The 26,761-nt window shown below is 41.7% G+C and overlaps 1 protein-coding gene across 1 annotated transcript in view; it reads left to right on the top strand.

Annotated features, from left to right (window-relative positions):
• The window catches only part of DNAH8 (dynein axonemal heavy chain 8), a 563,218-nt gene that overhangs the window by 407,304 nt on the left and 129,153 nt on the right, over positions 1-26,761 (top strand). The window contains exons 56-60 of the mRNA XM_067565373.1: positions 3,311-3,433; positions 5,032-5,245; positions 10,355-10,464; positions 18,324-18,487; positions 24,528-24,720. Coding sequence (XP_067421474.1) covers positions 3,311-3,433; positions 5,032-5,245; positions 10,355-10,464; positions 18,324-18,487; positions 24,528-24,720 — 804 coding nt within the window. The remainder of the gene's footprint in view (positions 1-3,310; positions 3,434-5,031; positions 5,246-10,354; positions 10,465-18,323; positions 18,488-24,527; positions 24,721-26,761) is intronic.

A 26,761-nucleotide genomic window follows, 5' to 3' on the forward strand; every position in this document is an offset into this window, starting at 1 on the left:
CACTTCTCCACGACTTAGACATGAGACAAGCTATAGTTTTCTATCTAGATAGAACAAAGCCATTTAGAGCATCACCCAAACTGTTTGTATCAATTACAGATTGTTGCAAAGGAAAAGCCATATCCACACAAAGGCTCTCAAAATGGATTTCAGTCTGCATCCATACATGCTACGAACAATCACATATCCTACCACCTCAGACAATTAGAACACACTCCACAAGGGCTGTGTCTACATCCACAGCCTTACTAAGGAATGTACCAATAGTAGAAATCTGTAAAGCCGCCACCTGGACCTAAACATTATGCGATTGACCAAGCATCACAATCAGATGCGGCCGTTGTTCTTTCAGTACTCTCCTCCATTAAACCTCTCAACTCCGAAGTCCCTCCAGCCGTCTAAGGGTACTGCTTGAGAGTCACCTAAAATGGAGCACCCACAGGGACACTACTCAAAGAAGAAGAGAGGGTTACTCACTTTGTGCAGTAACTGTGGTTCTTTGAGATGTGGGTGCTCCACTACCTGCCCTCCTCCCCTCTACTTTGGAGTCAAATATTAGCGCTCCAGAGTAGAGAAGAAACCAAGCGGGGCCAGGTTGCATGTGCTGAAAAGGGCACCAACGGCACTGTGAGACCAGTACGGGGCATGCACAACCTGGACAAGCATTGCTAGCAAAAATCTCCGATCAACAGTGCAGGGATGTGTCGACACCTAAACTGGAGCACCCACAGGGACACATATCAAAGAACCTCAGTTACTGCACAAGGTGAGTAACCCTCTCTTTTCAGCTCCCCAATACTTGGGGGTTTCTGTTGGGCCATTTATCTGTTCAAAGCTTATCTGTTCAAAGTTTATAGGCTTCAAGTCTTATGCTAACTCGCTGAAGCTAATGTCTTATAGGATACAGACCGGTAGGTTCCTTGCATTACTGCTGAATATAATAAAAGCAAAATATAATGCAAGTCAGTGAATATGATAAAGGCATGCTAGCCCTATGGGCTACACTTCCTGGTTTATATACTGGCATGAGCCAATCAAGGGACCATAACTCAAGCCTTGCTGGGTGGTACTTCCTGCAGTGTCTAGGTTCACAGGGTCTTCCTGTTGAAACCTGGCCTGGGATTCCAATGGTGATGTGGAAACATTGGCGGCCCAGCCTAAAGATTCTCACTCTCATCCCAGACAAGGCCTTGGCTTAAGTGTTACCTTATTTATACCAATTTACTATTCATAATTACAAATTATTGCTTTTAATGGGACCCAAACAGGCTGAGGAGATCATAGTATTCAGATCTGGTAGATCTGGAGTAAGAACTCCTACGGCATCTAGCATTGACATTGAACATCCTTCACCAAGATGCTATCTTCCATCCAAATAATCTCCAGCTGTCACATGGCTACTGAGAGGAAAGTGTTGATGGCACTTTGACAGTCTGGTGAAGTGATTGGGATGTAGTATCCTTTGAATGGTCTTTTGATGCTAAAAGCCTACTCCTCCACCTGCTTTAGATTTAGCTCATATTGTCAAGAAAACAGCAAAAGCCACAAAGATCATGGTATTGCATCTATTCTGGATTGTCTGCATAATTGCATGGACTCAAGTCTTCAGCCCAGTACCATGGAGAGAATCCTCGAGTCTCAAGATGTTTCAGAAAAGTCAGAATGGCTAGTCCTATGGTCAGGACAATCTTTGCTATATAGGACCTACCAGTGACTTCAGTCACACCATTTTTTATATCCTTTAAAATCTGTTTCCTAGTCACAATCATGTTTGCTAGAGAAGTTTCAGCAATAGCAGCTTTATCTGTGCAGGAACAACATTGCATGTTCCATGATAACGAGGTGATGTTGAGGACTCCAGATGTTTCTTGCCAAAGGTGAACTTATCTTTCCATACCAACCAAGCACCACATTGTGTGTGTGCATTGTGTATACACAATGTACACGCACATTGGACTCCTCAATTGAATATTCATAGGTGTCAAGATTCATCAGAATGGCCAGATTAGACAAAACTGTGGCCTTTTATTCTAGCTGCCATCCCCTTCAAAAGGCAGGTTTCAGAATTAATACTTCTATCTTAATAAGAATCCATATTGTACTTCTAATGAGGAAAAGTTTATCCTTACAGATCTAAAAAGCCTTATGACCCAAAGTAAATTCTTTTTATTATGCTTCTTGGGAAATAATTCTACTGTCATTTTATCCAATTCCCAAGCATCTTTTGGAAAGGCATAACTGGACGTTTGTAGAGTTCTAAAGATACATCTCAAGCATACAGAGTACATATGCATATCATAACCTGTTTCTCATTCAGTTCAAAATGGCAGGGTCTTTGGGCCTTAAAGTTGCTGCAAGCAAGATGTTAAAATCCTTTGTCATTTGGCATACTAGACACCGAGGAAATGTTCCCAAAGGGAATCCAGGCACCCTCTAGAAGACCTATAGGGAACTGGAAGTAGAAAATTGTAGGCCTCAGAGAAAATTAATAGAGTAGCATCATGACCTTCTTAAAATGCATATATCAAACTCTGCAAAGTAAGTTTCCGTTCCTCTACAGAGGCATCCTTTGGGAAGAAGATGCTACATGGGTTCCCAAATAATTCCCTAAATTAAGAAGCCTTTGTTTTATATAGGAGAAATTATATTTCTGCTTATTTTTCTACTGTAATTAATAATTAAAATTCTAGTTTATTCTTTCTCATCTTTAGTGATTCATTACTGTCTATTGCCCATTAGTGAAATTTTAGGAGAGAAGCTGTGCAGCAGAACTGAAAATATCTTAGTTGATCATTTTCTTTCTGTTAGCAACTCCTCTCCTCAATCTACCCATCCTAGTAATTTGTTAAATGACCAAAATACAATTCAAAACAAATTGATTTTTTTCTCTACAGGGAGACTTCAACACATCTTAAGGATAATTAATATAATTTGAAGTTATTGTCTTAATAATCAGTTGTTAGGAGTCTTTTTACAGCTTTGGGAAAAAATTTCTAGTGGCATGAGGTGAGGGGACTTAGTCCTGAATCCTGCAAGAATATTTGAAGACTACCTTTGACTTCCATGGGGGAGCGGGCGTGACATGGCCTATATGAAAAGAGAAGGTGCTGACAAAAAGAAAATTATCAGATAAGAAATTTTCCATTCTCTGAAGGCAACAAGTAGCAAATGTTTTTATATATATATATATATATATATATATATATATATATATATATATATATTCTGTTATATATAATATATTCTGGTATATATATATATATATTCTAGTATTGTAGATACTAAATAAGATTTTTTTCTTTCTCTTCAGAGAACAATAGAGAGTTATGTGGACAAACGCATGGGAAGTACTTATGGACCACCAGGCGGGAGAAAAATGACGGTGTTTATTGATGATATTAATATGCCCATAATTAATGAATGGGGAGATCAGGTATAGAAGAAAACCTCATATAAGAACATATGACTAAAATGTGTTCTGTTGTATTTAACAAAAATATTTGAATCTCCGATTCTATCAGTCAGATTTTTTTCTTATGTACAGTAAACATTTTACTCCTTTTTACAATGCAATGTTTTTATTAAACAGTAAATCATGGAAAAGCCATATAATTATGGTGTATTTATCAAGCAAATATCAGGGAGTAGAATAGATATTCTGAAGATATATAGTAGTCATATTTCATATATTATCCTCAACTTTGTCAATTTTTTAAAAGCCCTAATGAAAACAGTATAGTCCCCAAAACAACATGTTATTTAAACATTCAGCCCGACATTAAATGGACAGGACCAGTTACTTGTAATAAACCATACATTTCTGCAAAAGATCACTGTGTTATTTGTGGAAAAGCCATATGGTATTTTGTATGCAATCAAAGTTAGTTCTAAGTACTACTTAATATTGCTTCTAGATTTATTTAAAAGAAGAATATTCCATTCCACATTTCCCAAGATATTGTACTCTCCTCATTCTACTGTGCTTGTTTTATCCAAAGCCAGTTCACACCACAGAAAATAGATGGCATGACATAGATTTGCAAAGAGCACAAAGAATATGTTTTTCTTGAACACAGCACTAAGAAAGACCCCACAGCCTAGTATGTCTCTTTCTACCCAAAAAGCAAAGGAAAGAAGTCATCAAAATTTCCATAACCAGGTACATAATATATTGCCTTGTGGAACCATATAGGTCTTTAGGAAACCCAACCCCTGAGGGCATTTAGGACCCACTCACTTCCCAAGGTCAGCAGTAACTTACTGGACAGATACATTTCCTCATCAATGAGTAATGGAGAAATTATGCTGGGTCATACTAAGTATACTTACCTAATAATTTCCTTTTTATCACCACAACATCCCACCAAATGTGAAGATCAACTGATATATTTTCTAGTTAGCATGAAGATCTTTTATTGGTAATATATGTAGCTAATTTTATCATTATTATTTGTATTATGGTAGAGCCTAGGTCCCCCAGCCAAGGCTGGATCTACTTGCTAAGCACAGTACATTCATATAATTAGAAGATGTCTTTACCCATAATGCTTATAATCTAGATAGAAAAGATAGACAAAGATCGGGAGAAAGCAAGTAGTAGTATTTTCCCCATGTTTCAAAATGGAAAACTGAGGCATGGAGAAAGTAAGTGATTTGCTCAAGGCTACACAGAAGTCTGTAATAAAGTAAGAAACTGAACCCAGGTCCTCTGAGTACCAAGTCAGTGCCTTAACCACAAGACAATATTTCTTTATTTGGTCAAAGTGAGTAAGTAAGACAGTGTTTTTATTGTCATTTAGTAATATCTTAAAGCTCAGAATTTTTCTGGTGGTTTGTCATGTAGGGAAGGCAACCTCATAAGTGATCTTGAAAGTCTTAGAGGTTCTGTGCTCTGTGTCTAGAGTAAGGCAGAAACAAATCTCTCTGAGGATTAAAGGAAAGATTGCTCGAAGAAAGAAAATTAGAAGATGATCATATTTTCCATTTTCTTCTTTTGAAATGGTAATTAATATTTGTTTTATAATCTGATAGGTGACAAATGAAATAGTTCGTCAGATGATGGAAATGGAAGGAATGTACAGTCTGGATAAACCTGGAGACTTCACTACAATTGTTGATGTACAGTTAGTAGCAGCTATGATTCACCCTGGAGGAGGCCGTAATGATATCCCACAGCGTTTAAAAAGGCAGTTTACTGTGTTTAATTGCACACTACCATCCAATGCATCCATAGACAAAATTTTTGGTATTTATTATTTTTTGTAATTTTGATTTATTTTACTGTAGGCTAATCCATGTAAAATTTATAAACTGGAGTCCCAATTGTCCTCTTACACGAATTTAGATCAGGAGTAATTCCAATGAAATAATTGGAGTTGTACTAGTGTAAATTTGTGCAACTGGGAGGAGAATTGGTCCTTTCATTTGTTTCTATCTTTCTGATATTTGTGGGGGAGTATAGCATATGTGAAAATGGGAGGATTATTTCATTATCTGCAGTTAAGGACTTGAAGACAGGTATTGCTCAAACTTAACTGCCAATCCACTTCACTGCTGACCTTCAATATCTCCTGCTTTTCAAGTTCTGAGCCCTCTTAGCTTTGTCAATGCACTACTCTCCTGATCTGCAGTACCTGCTCCCATTTAATTCTAAACTTCTCTCAGTTAAACATTGTCAATGTCTAGAATGAGATAGTCAAATTCATTTGATTTATGATTTAAAGGTGAACTAAATACTTCTTCTAATTTTAAATACTCAAAAGAACTTTTTAAAAGTTTTCAGTTCCCAAATCATTTAGGGTGAAATTTGCCATATTGCAAAGAGCCCATACAAGGCCCAGTTAACCTCTTATGTCCCTGGTGAGGGCCTTGTGTAGGCTCTCTGAAATTAGGTGAATTCCACCCTAACAAAATATATGTGTATGCTTCTGAATTGCAAATAAACATATTTTAAGAAAAATTAGCAATTAATTAATGCTTTCCTCTCTTACCTCACAATACCTGACCAATATAATTTCCTCTAAAATAGTTGGTAATATTGCTAACATCTAAAGCAATATAAGGAACATAGCTCCCTATAATGGTCCTGCTCACAACAGGAGTCTTAGCTCCCTATGCACTAGATGGAACAGATTGATTTCCAGATTGTGTGAGGAGTAGCGCCAGGAATTAAGTTCTTGCTGGTGTTCCACGCAGCCGCCTACATAGAGCTGTGTAGGATTACAGATTTAGTCTAGCCTTTGGTGTTTTAAATTATTTATTATGGGCCAGATTCTGCCACTTATGCTCATTTTGAGTTATATCTTACTTTGCAATTAGTCTTGTTAAAAAAATAAATGATTACAAAATACAGAACTCTGAACTCAGACTTTGCAGGTAAACAGCCTTTTCAGTTCATCTACATAATAAAATTTGACCCCAGTATTTTAATTGTTAAAGTTTAATTCACTAACTCGTAATTCAATTTACATCTGATCATATCATTTTAAGTTGAGCAGTGCCTTTATTTATTTTAGCAAAGTATCTGTTATTTTTCCACTCTGTTCCTTTCAATTTCTTTCCCAGTCAAATGTGTTTCATCTGAGGTAGAGGATCTGTACCTATTATTCTCACCAAATGTCCCTTTTAATAGTTGTCAGGTTCTGGTAGATATGACCTAGTTGTGTTATTTGTGGAGTTTGTTTGGATAGGCTGTAGAATTAATTTCAGATCTCAGAAGAGAATTTAGAATTACAAAATAGAAAATTCCATGTTAACAAGAAGGACTCTATTATATTACATTTTTCAAAATCTATTTACTGAAAATAGACTTGCAAACAGTCATGATTTTCAGCTCCCCCCTCCTTCCACTAATCCCTCGTAATTCACATGAATAGTAGGAAACAACATTGGACCCAACTTGTTCTTAGGGTGCAAAGGGAACATAAAGCCAGCTTAACTGGCTACTTGGGAAATCCTACACCTTAGGGGGAATCTCTGAATGGAGTAAAGCAGGTGCAGTGGCTCTAGGTTGCACCACTGTGCAGCCCATAGCATAGGGACATGGCTGGGGGTAAAAGGGTTGTGGTTGGAGTGTTTTTAAACTTCATCTCATTTTGGCTGTCTGAACAGTCCGTTGAGGTCATAGGCAAATGGACAAAGGCTAGAACTAGGGCTGTCAAATGATTAAAAATACAGTCGCAATTAACCGCGAGAGTAAAAAAAATTGTCACGAATAATCACAGTTCTAATCTTACTGTTAAACAATAATAGAATACCAATTTACATTTATTTATTATTTATCAATTCACCTCATACAAGTACTGTAGTACAATCTCTTTATCATGAAAGTGCAACTTACAAATATAGAATTTTTTTTAAAAATAACTGCACTCAAAAGCAAAACGATGTAAAACTTTAGAACCTACAAGTCGAAGCATGAAGGGGAATACACGTTTAGCATATCTGGCATGTAAGTACCTTGCAATGCCAGCTACAACAGTGTCATGTAGACTGGTTTGTGGCTCTCAATTTATAAGAAACATACTTTCACATCCATTCATTCAGCGCACAGAAAATACCTGAGATTCTAAGTGGGAGTTTCCTACCATCAGTATTGTGTTCTGTTCTTTGGTCTTTCAGCTGCACATACCAGAGTATTCGCCAAATGCTCGGCAATCATGATGGTCTATCTAAGGACCCAAGGGAGCCAGGTATACCCATTCCTCAATGATTGCCTCATTCAACAAATTGAATGCACCATTCACAAAATCCTACATCTTTTCAGCACACTGGGTCTCAGAAACGACAAAGAAAAGTCATCATTGTTGTCAGCCTATAGAATAGAAGTTCACTGGGGTAGTGCTAGTGGATTCCACATCAGCAGAGTTTATCTGCCACAGGGAAGACTCAAGACCATAGATCTCATCAGCTAGCTGAGGGCTTACCCACAAATGTCTGTAAGAGTAAGCCTTAGATGTCCGGTTCATATGGCCTTTTACACTTACATCACACAGCATGCTAGATTTCGCCTACATTCCATGCAAGGTGGTTGAAATCTGTGTATTTACCCAACAGACATCACATGCACATGAGGGTTCAGGTTCCCTGAGAAGTCTTTGTATTGTGGACGGACCCTTTCCAGGTATGCAAGGAGTACTGTTTTCTCCTTCCAACCTACCAAGAAACTGGTGACAGCCTCCTCCACACTTGGGTGGAAAGTTCACCTAAACTACTTGCAAACACAAGGCTTCTGGACTCCTGGAGATAATCACCTTCACATAAACTTTCTAGAACTCAGGGATATTTGTCTAGTGTGCACAACATTTCTTCCCATGGTACATGGATGGACAGTCCAGATAATGACAGACAACACAACAAAGTTTTATGTCAACAGACAGGGACAGGCACATTAATCCTCCCCCACCCACACTTTGCCAAGAAGCCGTTCATCTCTGGAACAAGTGCATTCATCATTGAATCAAACAAGTAGCTCTGCAACTACCAGGTTTAAAATGTGTCCCAATGAACCACCTCAGCATGCAATTTCCAAATGACTGTAAATGGACTGTCAAAGACTCCATCCTACTGAGCAGCTTCGCAGGTGGGGATACCTGACAGATGGTCTGTTTGCTTCAGATTGGAACAAGAAATGCCAAACATTCTGTTTAAGGGAAGGTCTAAGTGGAGGCTTTCTGTTGGTTGCTGTACTCATCTCATGGTCTCTGGGAACAATGATACGTTTATCCACCAATACTGTTAATAATTAGGGTCCTAAGGAGGATTCAGCAATAGTGATTTTGCTGGCTCCAGCTTGACCCAGGCAGTTTTAGTATTTGGTACTAATTAATCTGTCAGCTCACCCTCTGATAACATTACCTGTCTTACTTGATATGATCTCCCAGAACAAAGGTCAGATCCTATACCTAAACCCAGCATCCCTGTATCTGACAACATAGATATAGGCTGGTCAATTACTGTCAAAATGCTGCTCCTGCTGAATTCCCTAATATTGATAAATAGCAGAAAGAACTCAGTTATGCAGCCAAATGGAAGAGATTCTCTCTTTGGGCTTTATATTGTCACTTATCTCCCTTAGAATAACCTATACCTACTATTCTCGGCTGTCTGTTATAACTAAAGCATTTAGGGCTATCCATCAGCTTCATAAGTGTACATTTGTCAGCCCAATCACCATCCTCCTGTCCAGGATCACACCATATTTTACCACTCCACAGTTGCTAGATTTCTCAAGGGCCTTATTCATGTATTTTCTGCATTCCAGGAGCCTCTCCTTCAGGGGACTTTAATAGAATTAATATGACTTCCTTTTGAGCTCCTAGCAATTTGCTGTCTATGCCACTTATCCATGAAAATGGCCTTTTTGTAACTATATTATCAGCTCCAGGGTAGGGGAGATTCAGATCCTCATGGATGGTCCACCTGACATAGTGTTCCATAAAGACAAAGTGACCTGATGCTTAACTCTAAATTTTACCCAAAGATTGTTTTAGATTTTCATCTGAGTCAAATGATTCACTGTCCATTTTCTTTCCCAAGCCTCACTTCAGTAAGGGGATACCAAATTGCACATACTTGATGTGGTTGGGGCTCTTTCATGTGATCTTGACAGAACAAGACCTTCAGGTGCTCTCCCATGCTGTTTGTAGCATTTGCAGATAGGGTGAAAGGTCAGACAATATCCATTCAAGGACTATCTAAATGAATATCTGATTGTACTAGATCATGCAATGAATTATCTAAATTAGGTTAGAACCCACTCCACCAGGTCTCAAGCAACTTCTGCAGCTTCTTTGGGAAGAACATCAATTTCAGAAATTTTCAGAGCAGCTACAAGAGGATCAGTGCACACTTTTACTCAGCAATATTCCTTAGTTGAGGCCTCAAGCTCTTAGGCAGAGCTGTCCTGCAACTGTTATTAAAATAGGATTCCTAGCACCCACCTCCTGATTATGAGGTTTTTGCTTACTAGTCACTAGAAATGGAATCCATGTTGACAATCACTCAAAGAAGAAAAAATGATTACTTACCATATAGTAACTGTGGTTCTTTGAGATGTATTGTCCCCATTGATTCACAGATGCACCTTCTTCATCTGCTACTTAAGAGTTATATATCACTTTAATTCAGTAATGGTAAAGGAACTGAAAGATGGTTAAGCCCATTCTACCCTTTATGTTCCCTGAGGTGGGCGGGGTGGGGAGGACAAGAACATCTAGGGCACAGTCACCGCCCCAATGGACATAGCTGGCCAAAAAAATTTAATCTCACATGCATGAGCAGCCTGTGCACCAGAAGTGGAATGAATTATAACTTGCAATCTTTCTGAAGTTGTATATTGCATCTTATTTTTCAGGAATAATTGGCTGTGGATACTTTCATCCATCCAGAAAATTCAATCCTGAAATATGTGACATGATAAAGAAATTAGTTCCAGCTGGCAGAATATTGTGGCAATGGACTAAGGTACAGAATGCAGGAAATAATGGAGATGTATTCACTATTTATTAACTGAGTGCCTATTACCATAAGTTAGGCACTTATTACAAAATTAAAAAAACATATTGTGACCTTGGCCGATGGAGGGGCCACGCTGAGATTGCTTAATAAATGCAAACTGGAAAGAAAGGGGCAGATAATTCTCCAAAACTGGTGGTTATTTCTAAGAATTAGATTTACCAATCCAGCAGCAAAATAGCTTCTAAAATATCTTACTGGTTATCCAGAAGCCAAAACCACACTCCCCTTGAAATGATCCAACCCTTTGCCTTCCACCTAGACAGCCAAGTCAAATATGAGGGGGATTACTGAAAGTCTTGTCCATCATATAAAAATTCTATCAATCCCAAGGCACCGGACACATTACCAACCAAGTCAATGAATATTTCAGATCTTGCCCAAATACATGCTTACAGTCAATTATTCACTAAACTAAGTTTTATTAAAAAAGAAAGAAGAGAGAGTATTGGTTAAAAAGATCATTATACATAGAGATAAGAGTAAAGTCCATAGGTCAGTTTCATAGTAGAGATGGTAAGCTGGGTTGCAAAAGTTCTTTTCAAGAATTAGTTCATAGGTTATAATTCATATAGGCAGTTCATGTATAGAGGCTGTATATTCTACTTCGAGTGATTGCTCATATCCATTCCCCACTATAGGTGAGTGCACGATGGCGTCGGTTCCCGGAACTTTTTTCCCCTTAGCAGATCCCGTAGGGTCGGCTTAGGCACCCCCTGGAGTACTATGCTCATGCCGCGGTATCTGAGGCATTGCTGACCCTACGGCCCCTCAGTTCCTTCTTTCCGCTCATGACGGTTGCTGGAACATCTCTTGCCTCTCACAAGTAGCATTCCCCTTATAGACTTTGTTGTTGTTTTTTGAGTAGTTTAGTGTTAAGATAGTGTTAAGTAGTGTGTTTAAGTTTGTTAGTATTAGAATAGAAGCCCTTCGGGCTTGGCATGGCTCGGCCCACCTGGTTTTAAGTCTTGCGCCGCTTGCGGCAAGCCCTTTCCAGTGAGTGACCCTCATGATCGCTGCCTCAAGTGCTTGGGAGAGCAGCATCAGAGGGAGAAATGCAAAATATGCAAAGCCTTCAAGCCTAGGACTCAAAAGGAGCGTGACATTAGGCTGAAGGCTATTCTGACGGAGGCGGCGCTCCGACCGGCTTCCCTTCCGCCGCGTTCCACCTCGGCACCGAGTGTCTCCTCAGTGCAGAGCACTCCGCCGGCACTGGGGTCGACCCGACGCAGACTATCCCCGGTGCCGAAGACAAAGAGGCGTTAGCGTGCGGGCAGGTCGAGTGCGGAAGTGCACCAGCCACGGCCCATCGAGCCTGCTCCAGAGCCTTCATCTCCGCGCAGGGAGCCTCCCCCGACTCCTGGGGGTGGGGGAGCTCCCCTGCAGGTGCTGTCGATACCGGGGCTTACCACGCGGCACGGGCCCTGATGGCCATGCCCTCGCCTCCACCCCCCCTCCTCAGCCAAGGGAGAGAGGACCGATGTCCCAGGGAAAACCCACGCAGGGTCACCCTGAAGGCTGGTCGAGACCCCCAGTTGGGGAAAAGTCTCCCGCCTCACGGTCACCGAGGGTAGAGCGTGGAGGCTCCCCTCACAGCTCCGAGTCAGACTCGTCAAGCTCATCCTCCCTGTGGCATCGAGGACGGGCCACGGCACTGGAGGCAGTGCGATTGAGGCGACAGCGTACCAGGACCGCCTCGCGCAGCGGTGAGAGAGCTACTGCTCCTGCACCCCAGCACCAAGCCCTTCGCCAGCACAGCACTGGACCCAGTCTCCAGCACGGAGCCCGGCACCACAAGACCCGGCCACTGCAGTGCGTCGCAGATCCTGGTCTTCAGACTCCAGCTTGGCATCGAGGGACTGCAGGCGGCACTGCTCCCAGTCCCCAAGGCACAAGCAGCACCGCAAGTCGTCAGTGCTGAGGCGTCAGACGTCGTCCAGCTCGTCGGGATTCGTGTCATTCCATCGGCACCGCTTGCGGTGGCACCGATGCTCATCCACCTCGTCGGGGTCGTCTAGAAGCCGGTCTCCAACTAGGAGCACGAAAAGCCAGAGATGGCACCGTCGGCACCGGTCCAGCGGCTCGGGGTTCCGGAAAGGAAAAGACACCCGAGGCCACCCAGACACTTTGCAGCCAGTACTGATGCCGTCACCGGGTTGGCTGCAAGGTCCCTGGCAGTGGCCTTATTGGGGACCATCGGGGGGCACAGATGGGGCAAGGAACTGTGTCAGTCCCGTCCTCAGTGGCGCAGCCGGTGCCCCCCATGCCTGACAAAGAGGGTAAAGGCCATTCCTCAGAGGAGGAATCGGACCCAGAGGAAGGACCCTCTACGGGGCCCTGTCAACAGTCCTCCTCCTCCTCTCCAGATGAGGCATCCTCCAGAGACCACAGGGCGCCTCTGACGGACTTCAGGGCGCACCAAGCGCTCCTAAAGAGGGTGGCCTCTAACCTAAATCTAGAGATTAAGGAGTTGTCAGAGGAAGAGAACCCCCTCTTTGGTGTTGTTGGGTCAGAGGGACCATCAAGGGTTGCCCTGCCCATACACGACAGGGTCCTTAAGCTGGCCAAGGCCCTGTGTCAAACCCCTGCCTTAGTCGCCCCCATGTCTAAGGGCGCCAAAAAGAAGGATTACATCCTGGCAGAAGGGTTTGAATACCTCTTTACCCACCTAGCCCCGGGGACCTTGGTGGTGGATGCGGCAAACCAGAAGGACAGCAGGGATCCCAGGGGGCCACTCCCAAGAACAAAGATAACAAAAAACTTGATTTGTTTGGGAGAAAGGCATACCCATGGGGGCCCTGCAGTTCCGTATAGCAAATCACCAGACCCTCCTTGGACAATATAACTTTAACCTATGGGGCTCCATGCGGAGGTTCGCAGAGAGGTTGCCCCCGGACCAGGCGGCGGACTTTGCCATGGTCCTGGAGGAAGGTATCACTGTGGCAGGGGCGGCGCTACAAACTGCCAGTGATGCAGTGGACACCGCAAGCAGAACCATGGCCTCTGCAATAATGATGAGACGGTGTTCATGGCTGTAGTCATCGGAGCTGTCCCAAGAGGTGCAGCAATCCATACAGTCCTTTGATGGGGTGGGCCTGTTCTCGGATAAGACTGATGAGAAGCTGCACACCCTTAAGGATTCGCGAGCCACACTGCGTCAGCATCAGCCACAGCAACAACGTAGGCCATTGCCTAAACCCTTTCAGCCCGGCAGGGGCAGAGAAAGAACAGGGGGTTCAGACGACGTAATCGTTCCAACTCATCCGCAACATCCCAGCAAGGACCCCCCAAGGGGCCCAATAACAAAAAGCAATTTTGATGCTGTGCCTGAGGATGGCACCACTACCTCTCTCCCGGATCCATCCCTCACATTCCTAAACAGGCTGAGACCATTCTACACCGAATGGCAGAACATCACCTCAAGGTGTGGGTGATTGTAACAGGTTCGCACAGGCCCCCCCTGCTGCTCATGTCCTCTGTGCCCACAAACCACCCACAGACTTTGGCTTCATGCTCCCACCTGTGCTCTTTATTTACAACTTGTTACCCACCACCATCTATTCATACACAATCTGGTTTACCAGCCCCAGGGGCCTCACTGTTCAAGGGAAGCTCACCCTCCTCCTGTGGCTTCTCCCTTTGCTGGATGTTTGCCTCCCCCTCTCCTCCATTTCCTTCCTGGGAGTCTTTGTAGTGCTTGGCTAATGAGACCGGCAGTTGCTCCTCGTTAGCCCACTCTGTGCAAGTTTACTCAGCCTGTTACAATTCCCTTCAATTAGGGCTCCAGTGGCAGGAGGCTGAATCAGCCTGGTTTCTCCCAGCACCCTGTCACAGTGATATTATGGACGCTGTCATTCTTGAACAGTTCCTTCAAAGCCTCTCAGAGAATATCTCTATATGGATCTAGCAGCATCAACCCATTACCCTACATTCAGTAATTAAAGTAATGCAAGAGATTGTAGAGGCAGACATTCCTAGAGAGGGCTGGCAGTTTAAGAAACTGGATCAGGAGAGGAAGTCTGGAGAATTTACATTATGAAATGGTGCTGAATAGAAGAAGGAGCAGCCCAGGGAAACACTGACAGAGTCTCAGGCTCTTTCGTGTTACTGGTGTGGGCAGCAGGGACATATAAAAAGAGACTGCCCATACTTGGAGTGTGGGTTTACAACAGTCTGGATTTAAGCCAAGACTCCCAGTCAGGGAGAAAGAAGACTATCCATCGTTTCTGTAATGTTGGAGAGGAGATACCAAATGGGGTCTGGTGGACACTGCCTCAGCATATTCATTAATCTGGTGGGAGTTGATGAAACCCTATTGGATACTTCCCAGAGCAAGAGTGACACTTGAATGTATATATTGGGATAAGAAACTCTGACCTGTGGCACAGGTGCCCCTGGAAGTTCAGTGGAATTTAAATGGAATTTGGTTGGGGAGTGGGTGGGTTGCACCCCCCCTGGTGTTATGAACAGCCTGGAACCTCTTCCTGCTATATGAGCAAAGGGGCATTCCCTCAGAGGGAAGGAGTGAAATTCACAGGAAAGGGGAAATAGCTGTTAAATTTAGAAGGGTTGGAAAATATTATCCATGAGAACACATGCCAAAGAGAAAGTAAAATAAGGGAAGTACCCTGAGAGATACAGAGAAAAAAAACAAAGGAAATGATTTTAGAGGATGAAAGTAGCCCAAGTTCGTTAACAGTGGTCAAGCAGTTATCAGAACTCCTGCTTCGGAATGACAAAGGAAGGGACTCTTAGAGCAGTATGGAAGGTTGGGGGAACAAGCAACCACAGGTGGTTAGGAGGAAGAGGGACACCAGCAGACCCATCCACAAAATAAAAGGGGTGAGAACGAGGAGACTGGTCCCTCAGGTTGCTCCTAGTGCAAGAACCTATGGGCTGATCTGGAACTGAGGGCAATCTCCATCCACTAAAATTGATTTTTGTGGGTGGAGAATGGACAGACCTTACAAAAGGACTCTAAGTTACCATTCTGTGGGCAAAGAAAGGTTGAAGCCAAGTAGTACCTCTAGTAAAGTGGGAAGAGTGCAGGGAAAGAAGGGTGTAGAGGTGTGTGATAGAGTGCTGGGAATCAGCAACTGAACCAGCACTCTGGTCACTGTTTAACCAATCAGGCACCAGGCAGGGTCTGATTAAAGAGAGGAATTCCTGATTATTTGATCAGATTGGGGTTGGGAAGCTAATGAGCTAATTAGCCCATTAACAAGGAAACTGGATAAAATAGCACAGGAAGGAAGTGCAAGAGGTGGGTGGAAAGCAGAAGAGAGAAAGGTTAGCAGGGCCTGAGAAAACAGCATTCTGTAGGTGGAGACACCTTTAACCCCTTTCCTCACCCTTTGAGGAGAAGGGGTAGTGAAGCTGGATAACATAAATACTGCAACTGTCCTAGTATGTAAAGGTTGTAGAGTGAACCAATATAAATAAACCAAATAGAGGTGTCTGCAGAATGGAAGGTTTCTGAATGGTCTGTGTGAAGAAAAGAGGATAAGAATGGAGGCTCCCCATCACAGGAAGTCACACTTCACCAACCTTAATCCTTTTTAAATAAAGTTTTAATACAACAGGTTTAGGGGGGCATGAAATTGAGAAAAAGATGTACCTCTACTTTTCCTAGGGTGTGTGAGGATAAGGAGACTGTGGTGATGTTTGAGATGGGAAAAGAGACACAGCAATATAGGGAAGGAACAGAAGGGAGCTAAGTATATAGGAGGGCTCAGCAAATCCATATCTGCCCTCTGACTTCAGTACAATGATGGTTGCATTCCTGGGACAGGAGGGGCCTGTCATATGCTGCATCTGTCTGTCTAGGCCAGCCAGTCCATTCAGAAACGAGGAAGAGCTACTTGTCCAAACTTCAGAGCTTCTCTACAGAGCAAGACTGGATTAGACCTCACAGCTTTTCTCTGGCAACCACACTGCTACACAACTGAGTTGATGTTCATGATGTAGACTGTCTCCTCACAGTTTTCTAATGATAGAGCGTAAGGGGCAGCCATCATCGCTGAAGGCTGTCTGTGGCCTCAGTCCAATTAGAAACAAAACAGCCAAGAGATGTTCATCTTTACTGGGGTGTCCTCACTTTCACATTAAGCATTACATGTACCTTAAGAGAAGGTCAAATATCAGCTACTCCATTTGACACATAAGTTAATTGAGAGGATGCACAAGATAATTTATAGGAGAGCTGGGAATAGACTCCATTTCTCTATTATAGCAGACACTACACTGGCACTCAAAAAGAAATTGTCAAACTTCTGTGTTTCTCTATGTAGTCAATAGCTACTGCTCTAACCACTAGACTACACTCCTCTCTGACAGCCAAGAATGGAATTCAGGTTATTCTTCGAGTGATTGTCCATGTATAGTCCGCTTCTGGTGTGCATGTGCTCCATGTGTGCAAGATCAGAATCTTTTGTCCAGAAATGACTGTTGGGACCATGCTTGCACCCTGAGTACAACCCCCCAACTCGCTGCACTGATGGGCATAAAAAAGGAGTGTGCCCAACCATTACTCTCTTCTTTCTTATTGCCCATGGCTGTGAGATAGAACCCAAAAATCTTTTCTGTAATAGTGCCTAATAGAAAGAAAGCCAGGACTCAGAGTTATTCCACAGAGAGGCCGTCTGCATATTAGTACTCTCAGCAGAGAACCTCAGAGCCACTAAGAAAGAGACAAAGATTTCAAAGATTTCATTTCTGCCTCTGTGTCTTCTGCTGCAAACTCTGCATTCACTTTGAAACAGCAATTTTGATGCTGTGGTCAAGAGCCATTCTCTAGAAAATCTGGAGGATCTATACTCTTTTTTCCCTCTTTTGGAGACTACCTTTATTATTTTCAGGGAGTCTGGGACCTCATCTCCTCAGACCATTGGGTTGTAGAGATTGTCAGAGTGGAGTATTCTATACCATTTCAGAGACTCCCTTCCTTCATTCCACTTTTCTGTCCTCCTTCAGGGACCTCCCTACAGCAATAGATGGAAAGACTTTTGCATCTCAGAGCAATGGAAGATGTTCCTTTGCAATTCAAAGAGAGGGGTTTTTACTCCCACCTATTTTCTAATCTTAAAAATAAAAAGGGAGATGGTGCCTGACTCTAGAATTGAGGTGGGTCAGTGCCTTCATCAGCAACTTCAAGTTCAGGATGGTAACCTTGGCCCCATAATGAAGGATACTTCTACGTTTGAGTGGGGTGCTCACCTGGATCATCATCAAATATAGGACCTATGGACCTCTGAAGAATGCCTTCACATAAATGTGTTAGAACTCAGAATGATTTGCCTGGTCTGCATGGCATTTTTTCTCATGATACAAATCATGGCAGCCAATATGACAGCGATGTTCCATGTGAACAGACAGGGAGGAGCTCAATTGTCCTCTCTTTTCCAGGAAGCTGTTTGCTTTTGGAACTGGTGCATCTGCCATTAAGTCACCCCAGTAGCTCTGTATCTGCCAGGACTGGGCAAAACCAAGACATTAATCAATATATTTTAGAAGATGTGGGACTGAGATGTCTTTTGTAAGTTATCAATTTTATTTAATGAAAACCAGAAAAATATATGAACTTCTAGTTATATGTTCTAAGTGTTGACGTTTTACATGCACAGCTTAATCCTGCTCCCACTGAAATCAATGAGATTTTTGCCACTGACTTCATTGGGAGGAGGAGGAGGAGGAAGCCCAGACTGGGATATATGAAAGCAAGTCTTATTATTATTATTTGACATTTCTATTACTCTTGTTTTCTTTTAGATGTCTTTGAGTTTGAACAATAACTGTATTTTTTGCTTTAGGTAAAGATGCTGCCCACACCATCCAAGTTTCATTATATCTTCAATCTTCGAGACCTTTCCAGAATTTGGCAAGGAATGTTAACTATAAAAGCAGAAGAATGTGAGGATATCACTATCCTTATGGCACTTTTTAAACATGAGTGCAATAGAGTAATTACTGACAGGTACAGTAATTCTATAATGTTATATGTATTACAATATTTAGTAGTATTGGGAGACCATTATATTTATGGTCATATACTCTTGCTGTTTCTTCAGGGATTAAAATCGGTAGTCTAGGGCCAAGTTTAAAATATTTAGTTTTCTGCAACCATCCCACCTTGTTCTTTTATCCTAACGAATACCAATTTAGGTCTAAATGGGTTATGTCAATACTTGGATGGAAGAAACACCAAACAATGTATTCTAACCTGGATCTCTGTGCAGATCTCTGCTTGACATCAGAGGTAGAGCTGCTGTGAAAAGAAGGTAGTATGATGAACTAAATTTATACACTAGCCTGCAGACCATAATTAAAAATGTAATTTAGTCCTCTCCACAGAATGAGTTTGACTGCCCTGTAATAAATCAATGGCCCCATTCCCCATGGGCATGTTCAAATGATTCATAAAACAGAGGTTGAATTATTAAAGGTCATGGCCCTATTTTCAAGAGTAGGAGTGTTAACTCAGGAATCATAGTAAAATTCTAGCTGGAGTACAGTGGTCACCATTAAAAATCAACATTTACTCACAGTTACTACTAATAGCTCAGATAAGGCAGTTATTTCCTATTCTAATTCCTTAGGGAAATTATTTCATATTTCATATACCGTAGATTAGTGACTGTGAATAAATGTTAACTTTTTATAAACAGTCGTATATATATTGTATTTCTTCATGTATATGTTACAACGTGGATGCAGTAAAAATGCTTTGCTACAGATACAACAGGAGACAGTATGTAATAAAGAATACACGCTGTCTTGTTTTTATTTCTAATTAGTCCTAAACTCAGAGGCCTTGAAATGGTAAGTTCTTAAGATTTAGGTGACATCAATAGAATATGCCCAGTATCTTCTTTTATACTTTTAGCAGCCATACTTATAGATCATATCTTCATAAGATGAATGTATCTATATTAAAATGTTGGGTATATAAACATTACTATTCATCATAATAGATTTCACACACTGCTACTTCTCTACTTCCACACTGGCAAAGCCATGAGTACAAAAAAGTGTGTTTCTTTCTCTCTCATAAACACTTAGCCTGTGGCATTATAAGAGTCTCTGAAGTACCAAAAAGCAAGATTTTACTTCGGGAAGTGTACCTGTGGGTTTTCTACTTCAGGTGCACATGTGGCCTGAGACTTTGATCAGAGATTTTTGATAGCAGTGCCAATTTGACCTGTGCATTTTCCCTATATGTCCTTGTACCTTGGAGCGAGGTTATATAGGGCTGTGCACGTGAACTGCCTTCAGTTCCATCTCATCTGCCTTCGGCCAGAGATGGAGTTTAGTGTGTATCTGTTTGCTCTTTATATTAGTAATAGTATTAGTAATAGTTCCATATTACTAGTAAGTTTAATAACTTATAGTTATTGGAATGGTTGTTCCTGTTTGTTTTTTGTATTATGTTCCCAAAAGAATTATATATATATTTTGTTTTTCCCCATTGAGGGGTCCAAACAAATTTTCTTCTGTCTGGGTTGCCAGGCTCCCTGGGGTTTAAAACATGGCTCTCCTGTCAAGAAGCTGTGATGGGCATTCCCAGTGCATATGTTGTATTGGAGACTCTCATATACCTAGCAAGTTCAAGATTTGCACTTCTTTTAAGGGAAGATCCCATAAGAACAGGGAAATAACATACAGATTTTTAATTATGTAGCAAGCATTAAGACCAGCTTCAGATCTGGGTGCAGAAAATTCTCCTGCACACGGGCCCTCCTCTTCTGTCAGTGTTGATGTCAAGATCATAGTCACCAAGACCTTCCAAGGTGAAGACAGCATCAAGGCTCTGGTCTCTGACACTTTCCATGAATGAGGCTGATAATCACACTAGCAGTATTGAGAGCTTCCCACTCAAAATCTAAGGAGCAGTTAAGAGGAGCTGAACAGAGAGTTCCGCAAAGAAAACTTAGACACCGGAGACCTCAGGCCCTGAGAGAGGTGCTAGTGAGGTTCTGTGCAGGAGTCTTGTTCAGCTAGAGTCCCCCTACAGTTATGTTAACATCAGAAGCTTTCTTCTTGGGATGTATAGCTCACTTGGCTCTTGACACAGTACAAGGCAAATGGTTACAATAGGAACAATGCTTGCACACCAATCTGTTGGAGTAAAGAGCAGTCAGAAATGCTTGCTGTCACTTTCTTCCCCTAGTCAAAAACAAATCCATCAAGATCATGACAGACAACATAGCTTGTTTGTATTATATCAATTATCAGGGTGCTGGAGCATGTTCCTCCCTCACTCTGCTCTGAAGCAATAAAACTTTGGAACTGATTCATAGCCAACTAGATAGTCATCTCAGCTTTTTACCCTCCAAGTATACAAAACTCCATGGCAAACAACCTCAGTGGACATTTTTCCCTAAATTACGTATGGGTGTTGGACTCAATTCCACAACAAAATATTCTTATCTTGGAGATTTCCAGAGGTTGAACTTTTTGTCACAGCAGTCAATACAAAGTGCAGGAAATTATGTTCCAGAGGGGGACTTGATCCTCAATCTCTAGAAGAAGCTTTCCTCATTACCTTGACAAAAAGTCTTCTTTATACGTATCTTCCAATTCCACTGCTTTTAAAGTTCCTCATCAAGATCAGATTGGACCAAGCCAATGTCATTTAGATTGCACCAACTTGACCAAGACAAGTTTGGTTTCCTTACCTCCTCAAACTCATTTCTCACCCTCTATGGCAGCTCCCTATCAAACCTCAGCTGTTGTCTTAGGATGCAGGTCAGCTGCTTCTCCCCAATTTGAATGTTCTGCAAAAACAAGTATGGTTTCTCAGTGGTTCTCAGGCAGCCTGTTCATCAGGAGCACAAAATGTACTTTTAAACAGAAGAAAGGAAACTACAAGACAAACTAACCTTCAGAAATGAAGAAGATATCTCTGGTGTAACCGGCATCATCTCTCACCTGTCCAGTCAACTTTACACTATCTTGGATTAGCTGCTGGAATTGAAAACATCAGGCCTTTCTATGAGTTCCTTCAAGGTTAATTTAGTAGCAATAACAGCTTTCTATGTGGCAGTAGAAGGTTTCATGTTATTCGCTCATCTGACCACAATGAGATTCCTAAAAGGCCTTCTAAATCTTTTTCTACAGATTACAGCCCTTATGCTGCTTTGGGATCTCAATCTTGTTCTTAACTGGCTCATGAAACAGTCCTTTGAGCCATTAACTATGTGCTTGCTGTTGTCTATGAAGATGACTTTTTTGGTGACCATTACTCCTGCTCAGTTGGGAGATGGGGGCAGGCCCTTTGTTTACTGTATTCTCCAAGGAGAGGGTTTCATTATGACCCCATCCACAATTTTTACCTAAGGTTTCTTCTGAATTTCACATTTAACCAAACTATTCACCTTCCAGTTTTATTTCTTAAACCACTTCAGTCTACACAGGAATCTTCCTTCCACATTAACCCTTTACTTGGACAGCACTAGGGAATTCTAGCACACCTAGACTCTTTGTGTGTATTACAGATAGGCCTAAGGAAGCCTCTGTCTCCACTTTTTCACCGGATCTTAGGATGTGTTTATTGCCTGTTATGGTTCAGCTGAATTTCCACCTCCTCTATGAGTGATTGCTTATTCTACTAGATCACAATGTACAGCATTTCCCTACTTAAGGACATTGAGTTGCTGAAATCTGCAGGGCTGCCACATGATCTTCAGTGCTTATATTTTCTACCAATTATGCTTTGGTTCATTCTGCAAGATCAGATGCTCCGGTAGACTATGCAGTTCTTTCTTTTCTGATAGACTCTGTTCCAAAACTCCCACCTCCTTAAGGGGTTACTGCTATGCTGTCACCTGAAGTGGAGAATGCATAGGGACACTACTTGAAGGAGAGGAACTGGAGTTCTTTGAGATTTTGTCCCTGTCGGTGCTCCACTATCAATCTTCCTTCCCCTTTGCTTCATTGTTTCCTCTGTGGGACTTTGCAGTAGAGAAGGAACTGAGGGCAGTTTGCCTGCACAGCCCTATATAGCCTCGGTATGGGACTCGAAGATATGTAAGGCACATGTATGCATCAAATGGGCACTGCTACCAAAAATCTCCAATCAAAGGTGCAGGATGCATGCATATTTGAAGTGGAGCTCCCACAGGAACGCACAACTCAAAGAACTCCAGTTACTGCACAAGGTGAGTAACCTCTTTTTCACAATGCTTGCCTCTGATAGTCTCTGAATCCGTTGGCTGCTGCCTTTCCCTACTCCCAAGACAACTCAGCACTGGCTGATTGTCAGCAGGGGAGAACTATGCATGGAGGAAGGGAGACAGTTTCCCTGAGTTCGGTGCTGGTGTCACAGCTGCTCTTATGGGGTGGAAAGAGTCACTTAGTGGAAAACCCTGCTCAGTTTCTGCAGCCCCTCTGAATGCACGAGATTCCAGCAGAGTTGAGGGAGTTCATAGATGAAATCTAAAATCCTATGCAGCACATTTGCATTTTCTTATTCTCAAGATTATAAATAAAAGTAAGACAAGAGTTTCCTGCCCAAGCCAGACACTCTCATTTCCCCATAGTATGAGAAAAACAGCTCTACATAAATCAAATGTAGAGTACGTTATCTGTACACAAATTTCTGTGTCCTAAATTATGCTTGCTGCATATTATGAGAAACAAAAGTATACATTAACAAAAGTATGTATTTGTACATACTTTACTGCCCTGTTTCATGTAAGAAGAAAGATGACACTCAATTTGAATGTGGAGTCAGGACCATATCCACCCATAAAATATTATGTCATGAAGCTTCAAAATAAAACCCTTTTAGGGAGAGCCAGCTATAAAGTGGGAGACATTACTTTTGGTATTCAATTTATGTGGTATCAGTTTACTGAATATGTTCACATTCTGCATTGGTTAGACAATACCAAAGTACACAAAGTGACATGAAAGATTAATGTATTTATATAATGTTCATGCATTGTCTTCTCCTACTCTGATTTGGGTTCAGTACAGCTAGTGTTATGATGCCATCTACCAGATGCTACTAGACTAATAATGAGATATAGGGGCTATATACAGGCTAACTCCACCCCTCAGTTCTTCAATGTTTTTTGCCCTTCATCCAAAAACACAGAGCTTCGCTCACAGCTGTCTCATTTAGGGTTGTCCCATTCTCCTTCATCACTGAATAATAATACTGATTCAACACTGATAATATAGTTCATCACTGAAAAGGAGGAGAAAAGAAGGAAATTTAAATATCTGGGATTCAATATTGTTCTTGTCTGCCCATGTTTCCTTTTTCTAGAACCTGAAGTAGTCCCCATCTCACATTCTTAAATACCCTACCGAGCAGAGAGTTCTTAGCTGATTCTTAAGTAATCATGCTCCCACAATTAAAGGAACTGCTTGATAAGTCTGATAGCTTGTTTGAATCCATATGCAGGATAGAAGCAGAGGAGGATGCTTAACTAGGGAAAATTCCTCACCAATAACTGTATCAGTATTCTCAGTTTTCTCCCATCTTGCATTCATCCGTTTGTCTCATCTGTATTCTTTCTTCTCTCTTTGTCTTTCCTATGCTGTTTGTGGATTTTGGTATAAGAGCAGTCTGAAGGACTGTGGAGTGAAATCAGCCTATACAGGTATATATCCTCTTCTTTTTATTATTTTTTGTTTCCTTGCTGCCTGAGAGATGGCATAATGACTTTAGATGCATTGAATTTCATAGTAAAATGGGAGAAAAAGGTAAGGTTCTGACAAACATGGTTATCAGTGAAACATTTCCCTTTATTTAACTGATAAATTAAAATTTCTGTCCTAACTGTGTGAAAGTCACAAAATTAAATTATTCTGTGTTATAGAGATATGACTGTTGTACTTGTAAAACATAAGGGAACTAAAATTTCAGTGGCTATCGTTATCTAATTTGTGTTTCACTAAAGTGTTACTTCACTAAAACATTTCAGTGTTTAATTACATATTTTTCCTTCCTTTTTGGCTAAAAAGTCTTTCCATTCTTTTAAATTATACTAATCTATATCTTGTAGATTTGTTAATGATGAAGATGTAGCTTGGTTTGATAAAATCACTGCTCGAGCAATTGAGGAACATGTGGATCCAGGATTAGCAACAATTCTCCAGGCTGAACCATATTTTGTAGATTTTTTACAGGATATGCCTGAACCAACTGGTGATGAACCTGAAGATTTTGTATTTGAAGCACCAAAAGTTTATGAAATGGTATTTTATTTTACACTAAAAAATTAGACATTAATGTTTTTTTAATTATTAAATGTGCTATATTGTTGAGATCATATTAAAACTTTTATTAAATAAATGCACAAATTTTGGTTTAGGGAATATATTTTTAAATTTGCCAAGTTAGTTGACAATTAATCATGTAAATCTACATAACTGAAAAGCTATTTAAAATGTGGAAAGCAGTTCACCTGATATATATGTTCATTTATCCACTTGAGCACTGTTCTCTACTCTTAGAGACATATTTCTGGCTACACAGGACCAGTGAAACATTTATAAGAACTAATAGGATTGGGTGTTCCTGTGTGGCCTGCAGTATGCCCTTTACGACAGCACTGAAGAATATCAGTGAAATTTTAAATCCTGACGGATGAATAGAGGATCTCAAATTACTATTTTCTTTTGGGGTTGAGATTCAACAATTTGAGATTCTTCTTTGAGTGATGTCTCTGTGTGGGTGCTCTACTTTAGCTGTTGTCGCGTCTCGCACCCTTGATCGGAGGTCTTCTAGCAGTACTTGTCTGGATCGCGCGTGTGCAGATTCTATCTCACGGCACCTTCAGCGCGTCTTTAACGCACATGCGATGTGATCTCCTCAGTTCTTTCTCAACTGTCCACAGTCTGAGATGGAACATCAAGAGCAGAGAAATTTTTCTCATACTGGACAGAAAAATTAATTAAAAAATTAGTTAGTTTACTCATACTTTAGTCAGTTTTAGTCAGTATTTAGTTAGTTTTTGTTAAAAAGAAGAAGAAGAAGACAACAGTAATAAGTTTCAGTTTTCTTCTTTTTCCTTTACGTTATTAGAATAGTGTTAGGGTTGAACATGCCCGGTTTACCAGGCTTCAAGAGGTGCATCTTGTGTAGAGAGGCTATGCCTGCCTCAGACGGTCATTCCCAATGTGTCGTTGTCTAGGGGAAACCCATGTGCCTCAAAAATGCACCCACTTCAGGAACTTGAAGGCAAGGGCGAGGAGACATAGAGACCTGAGGTTAAAATTTATCCTCATGGAAAAGTCCCTCAGACCCTCCTCCGATCCGGGACCAGACAAACCTCCCTCTGACAACACGGCACACATTTCCAGAAAGAGAGTCTCATCTCGGTTGGAGACCATAGTGTTAAAAAAAAGGTGCTTGCCTAAGACACTGTCTCCAAAATGCAGTACCAATGAGGCGATGGGTCCCTTGGGTACAAACCTGGTCCATGCTGCCCAAAGACTTGAAACGTCCGGGTGAGGAGTTAAGGAGTAAACAAAAGCATTCCTCCTCTGACACCTCACTGAAAACGGATTCATCACATAGAGCTCCTGAGCACTGCTCAACAGTGCTGACTATGGCACTGTCAGAGACCACGGGCCCAAGTGCAGCACCTGAAAAGGAGTCAGCACTGAGACAGTCGCAGCACCGAGGTCGGCGCCTGACCCAACAACAGCATCAGCAATCACTGAGTCGCCACAGCCGGCACCGACTGTTAGTATGGGGCCAACGACAAACCCGGCACCGACAATGGCACTACCCATAAAGAACACACATAAACAACATCACTTAAATTTTTCTTTACAATCAGATATAGAGCAATCTCCAATGCACTAAGCCTACAACAAGGCCCTTTCCTCAGTGCACTCTATTATTTCAGGAGTCAGTGACCTAAAGGAAGCCCAATTTTCCTCAGAACACTCTTCACCCACCAGGCCATCGATGGAGTCATGAAGTTACTTTGAGTTACCCGAAGGAGTAATATGCCATATCCATGGAACGAACTACCATGGTTTCCTCCCCATATGCCATGCCAAATGGGATGACACAATTGGTAAACCTGTTCCACCTACTCTAGAGCATACGATAGACCTACCAGCTCCCATGCAAGTAGAGCCAGATCACCTAGTCAATCACATCCAACTACATCTGCTAAGGCAGTAGAACAAACACAAGCAACAGAGGCAAGTGGGGAACAGGAAACATCCCTCCCTATTCATGACTCATCTTCATCACCAGATGAAGCAGTCATTCCAACTAAAT

Source organism: Emydura macquarii, unplaced genomic scaffold (assembly GCF_026122565.2).
Source record: "Emydura macquarii macquarii isolate MOO-44397 ecotype Brisbane River unplaced genomic scaffold, CSIRO-AGI_Emac_v2 contig_2676, whole genome shotgun sequence".
Taxonomy (NCBI): Eukaryota; Metazoa; Chordata; order Testudines; family Chelidae; genus Emydura; species Emydura macquarii.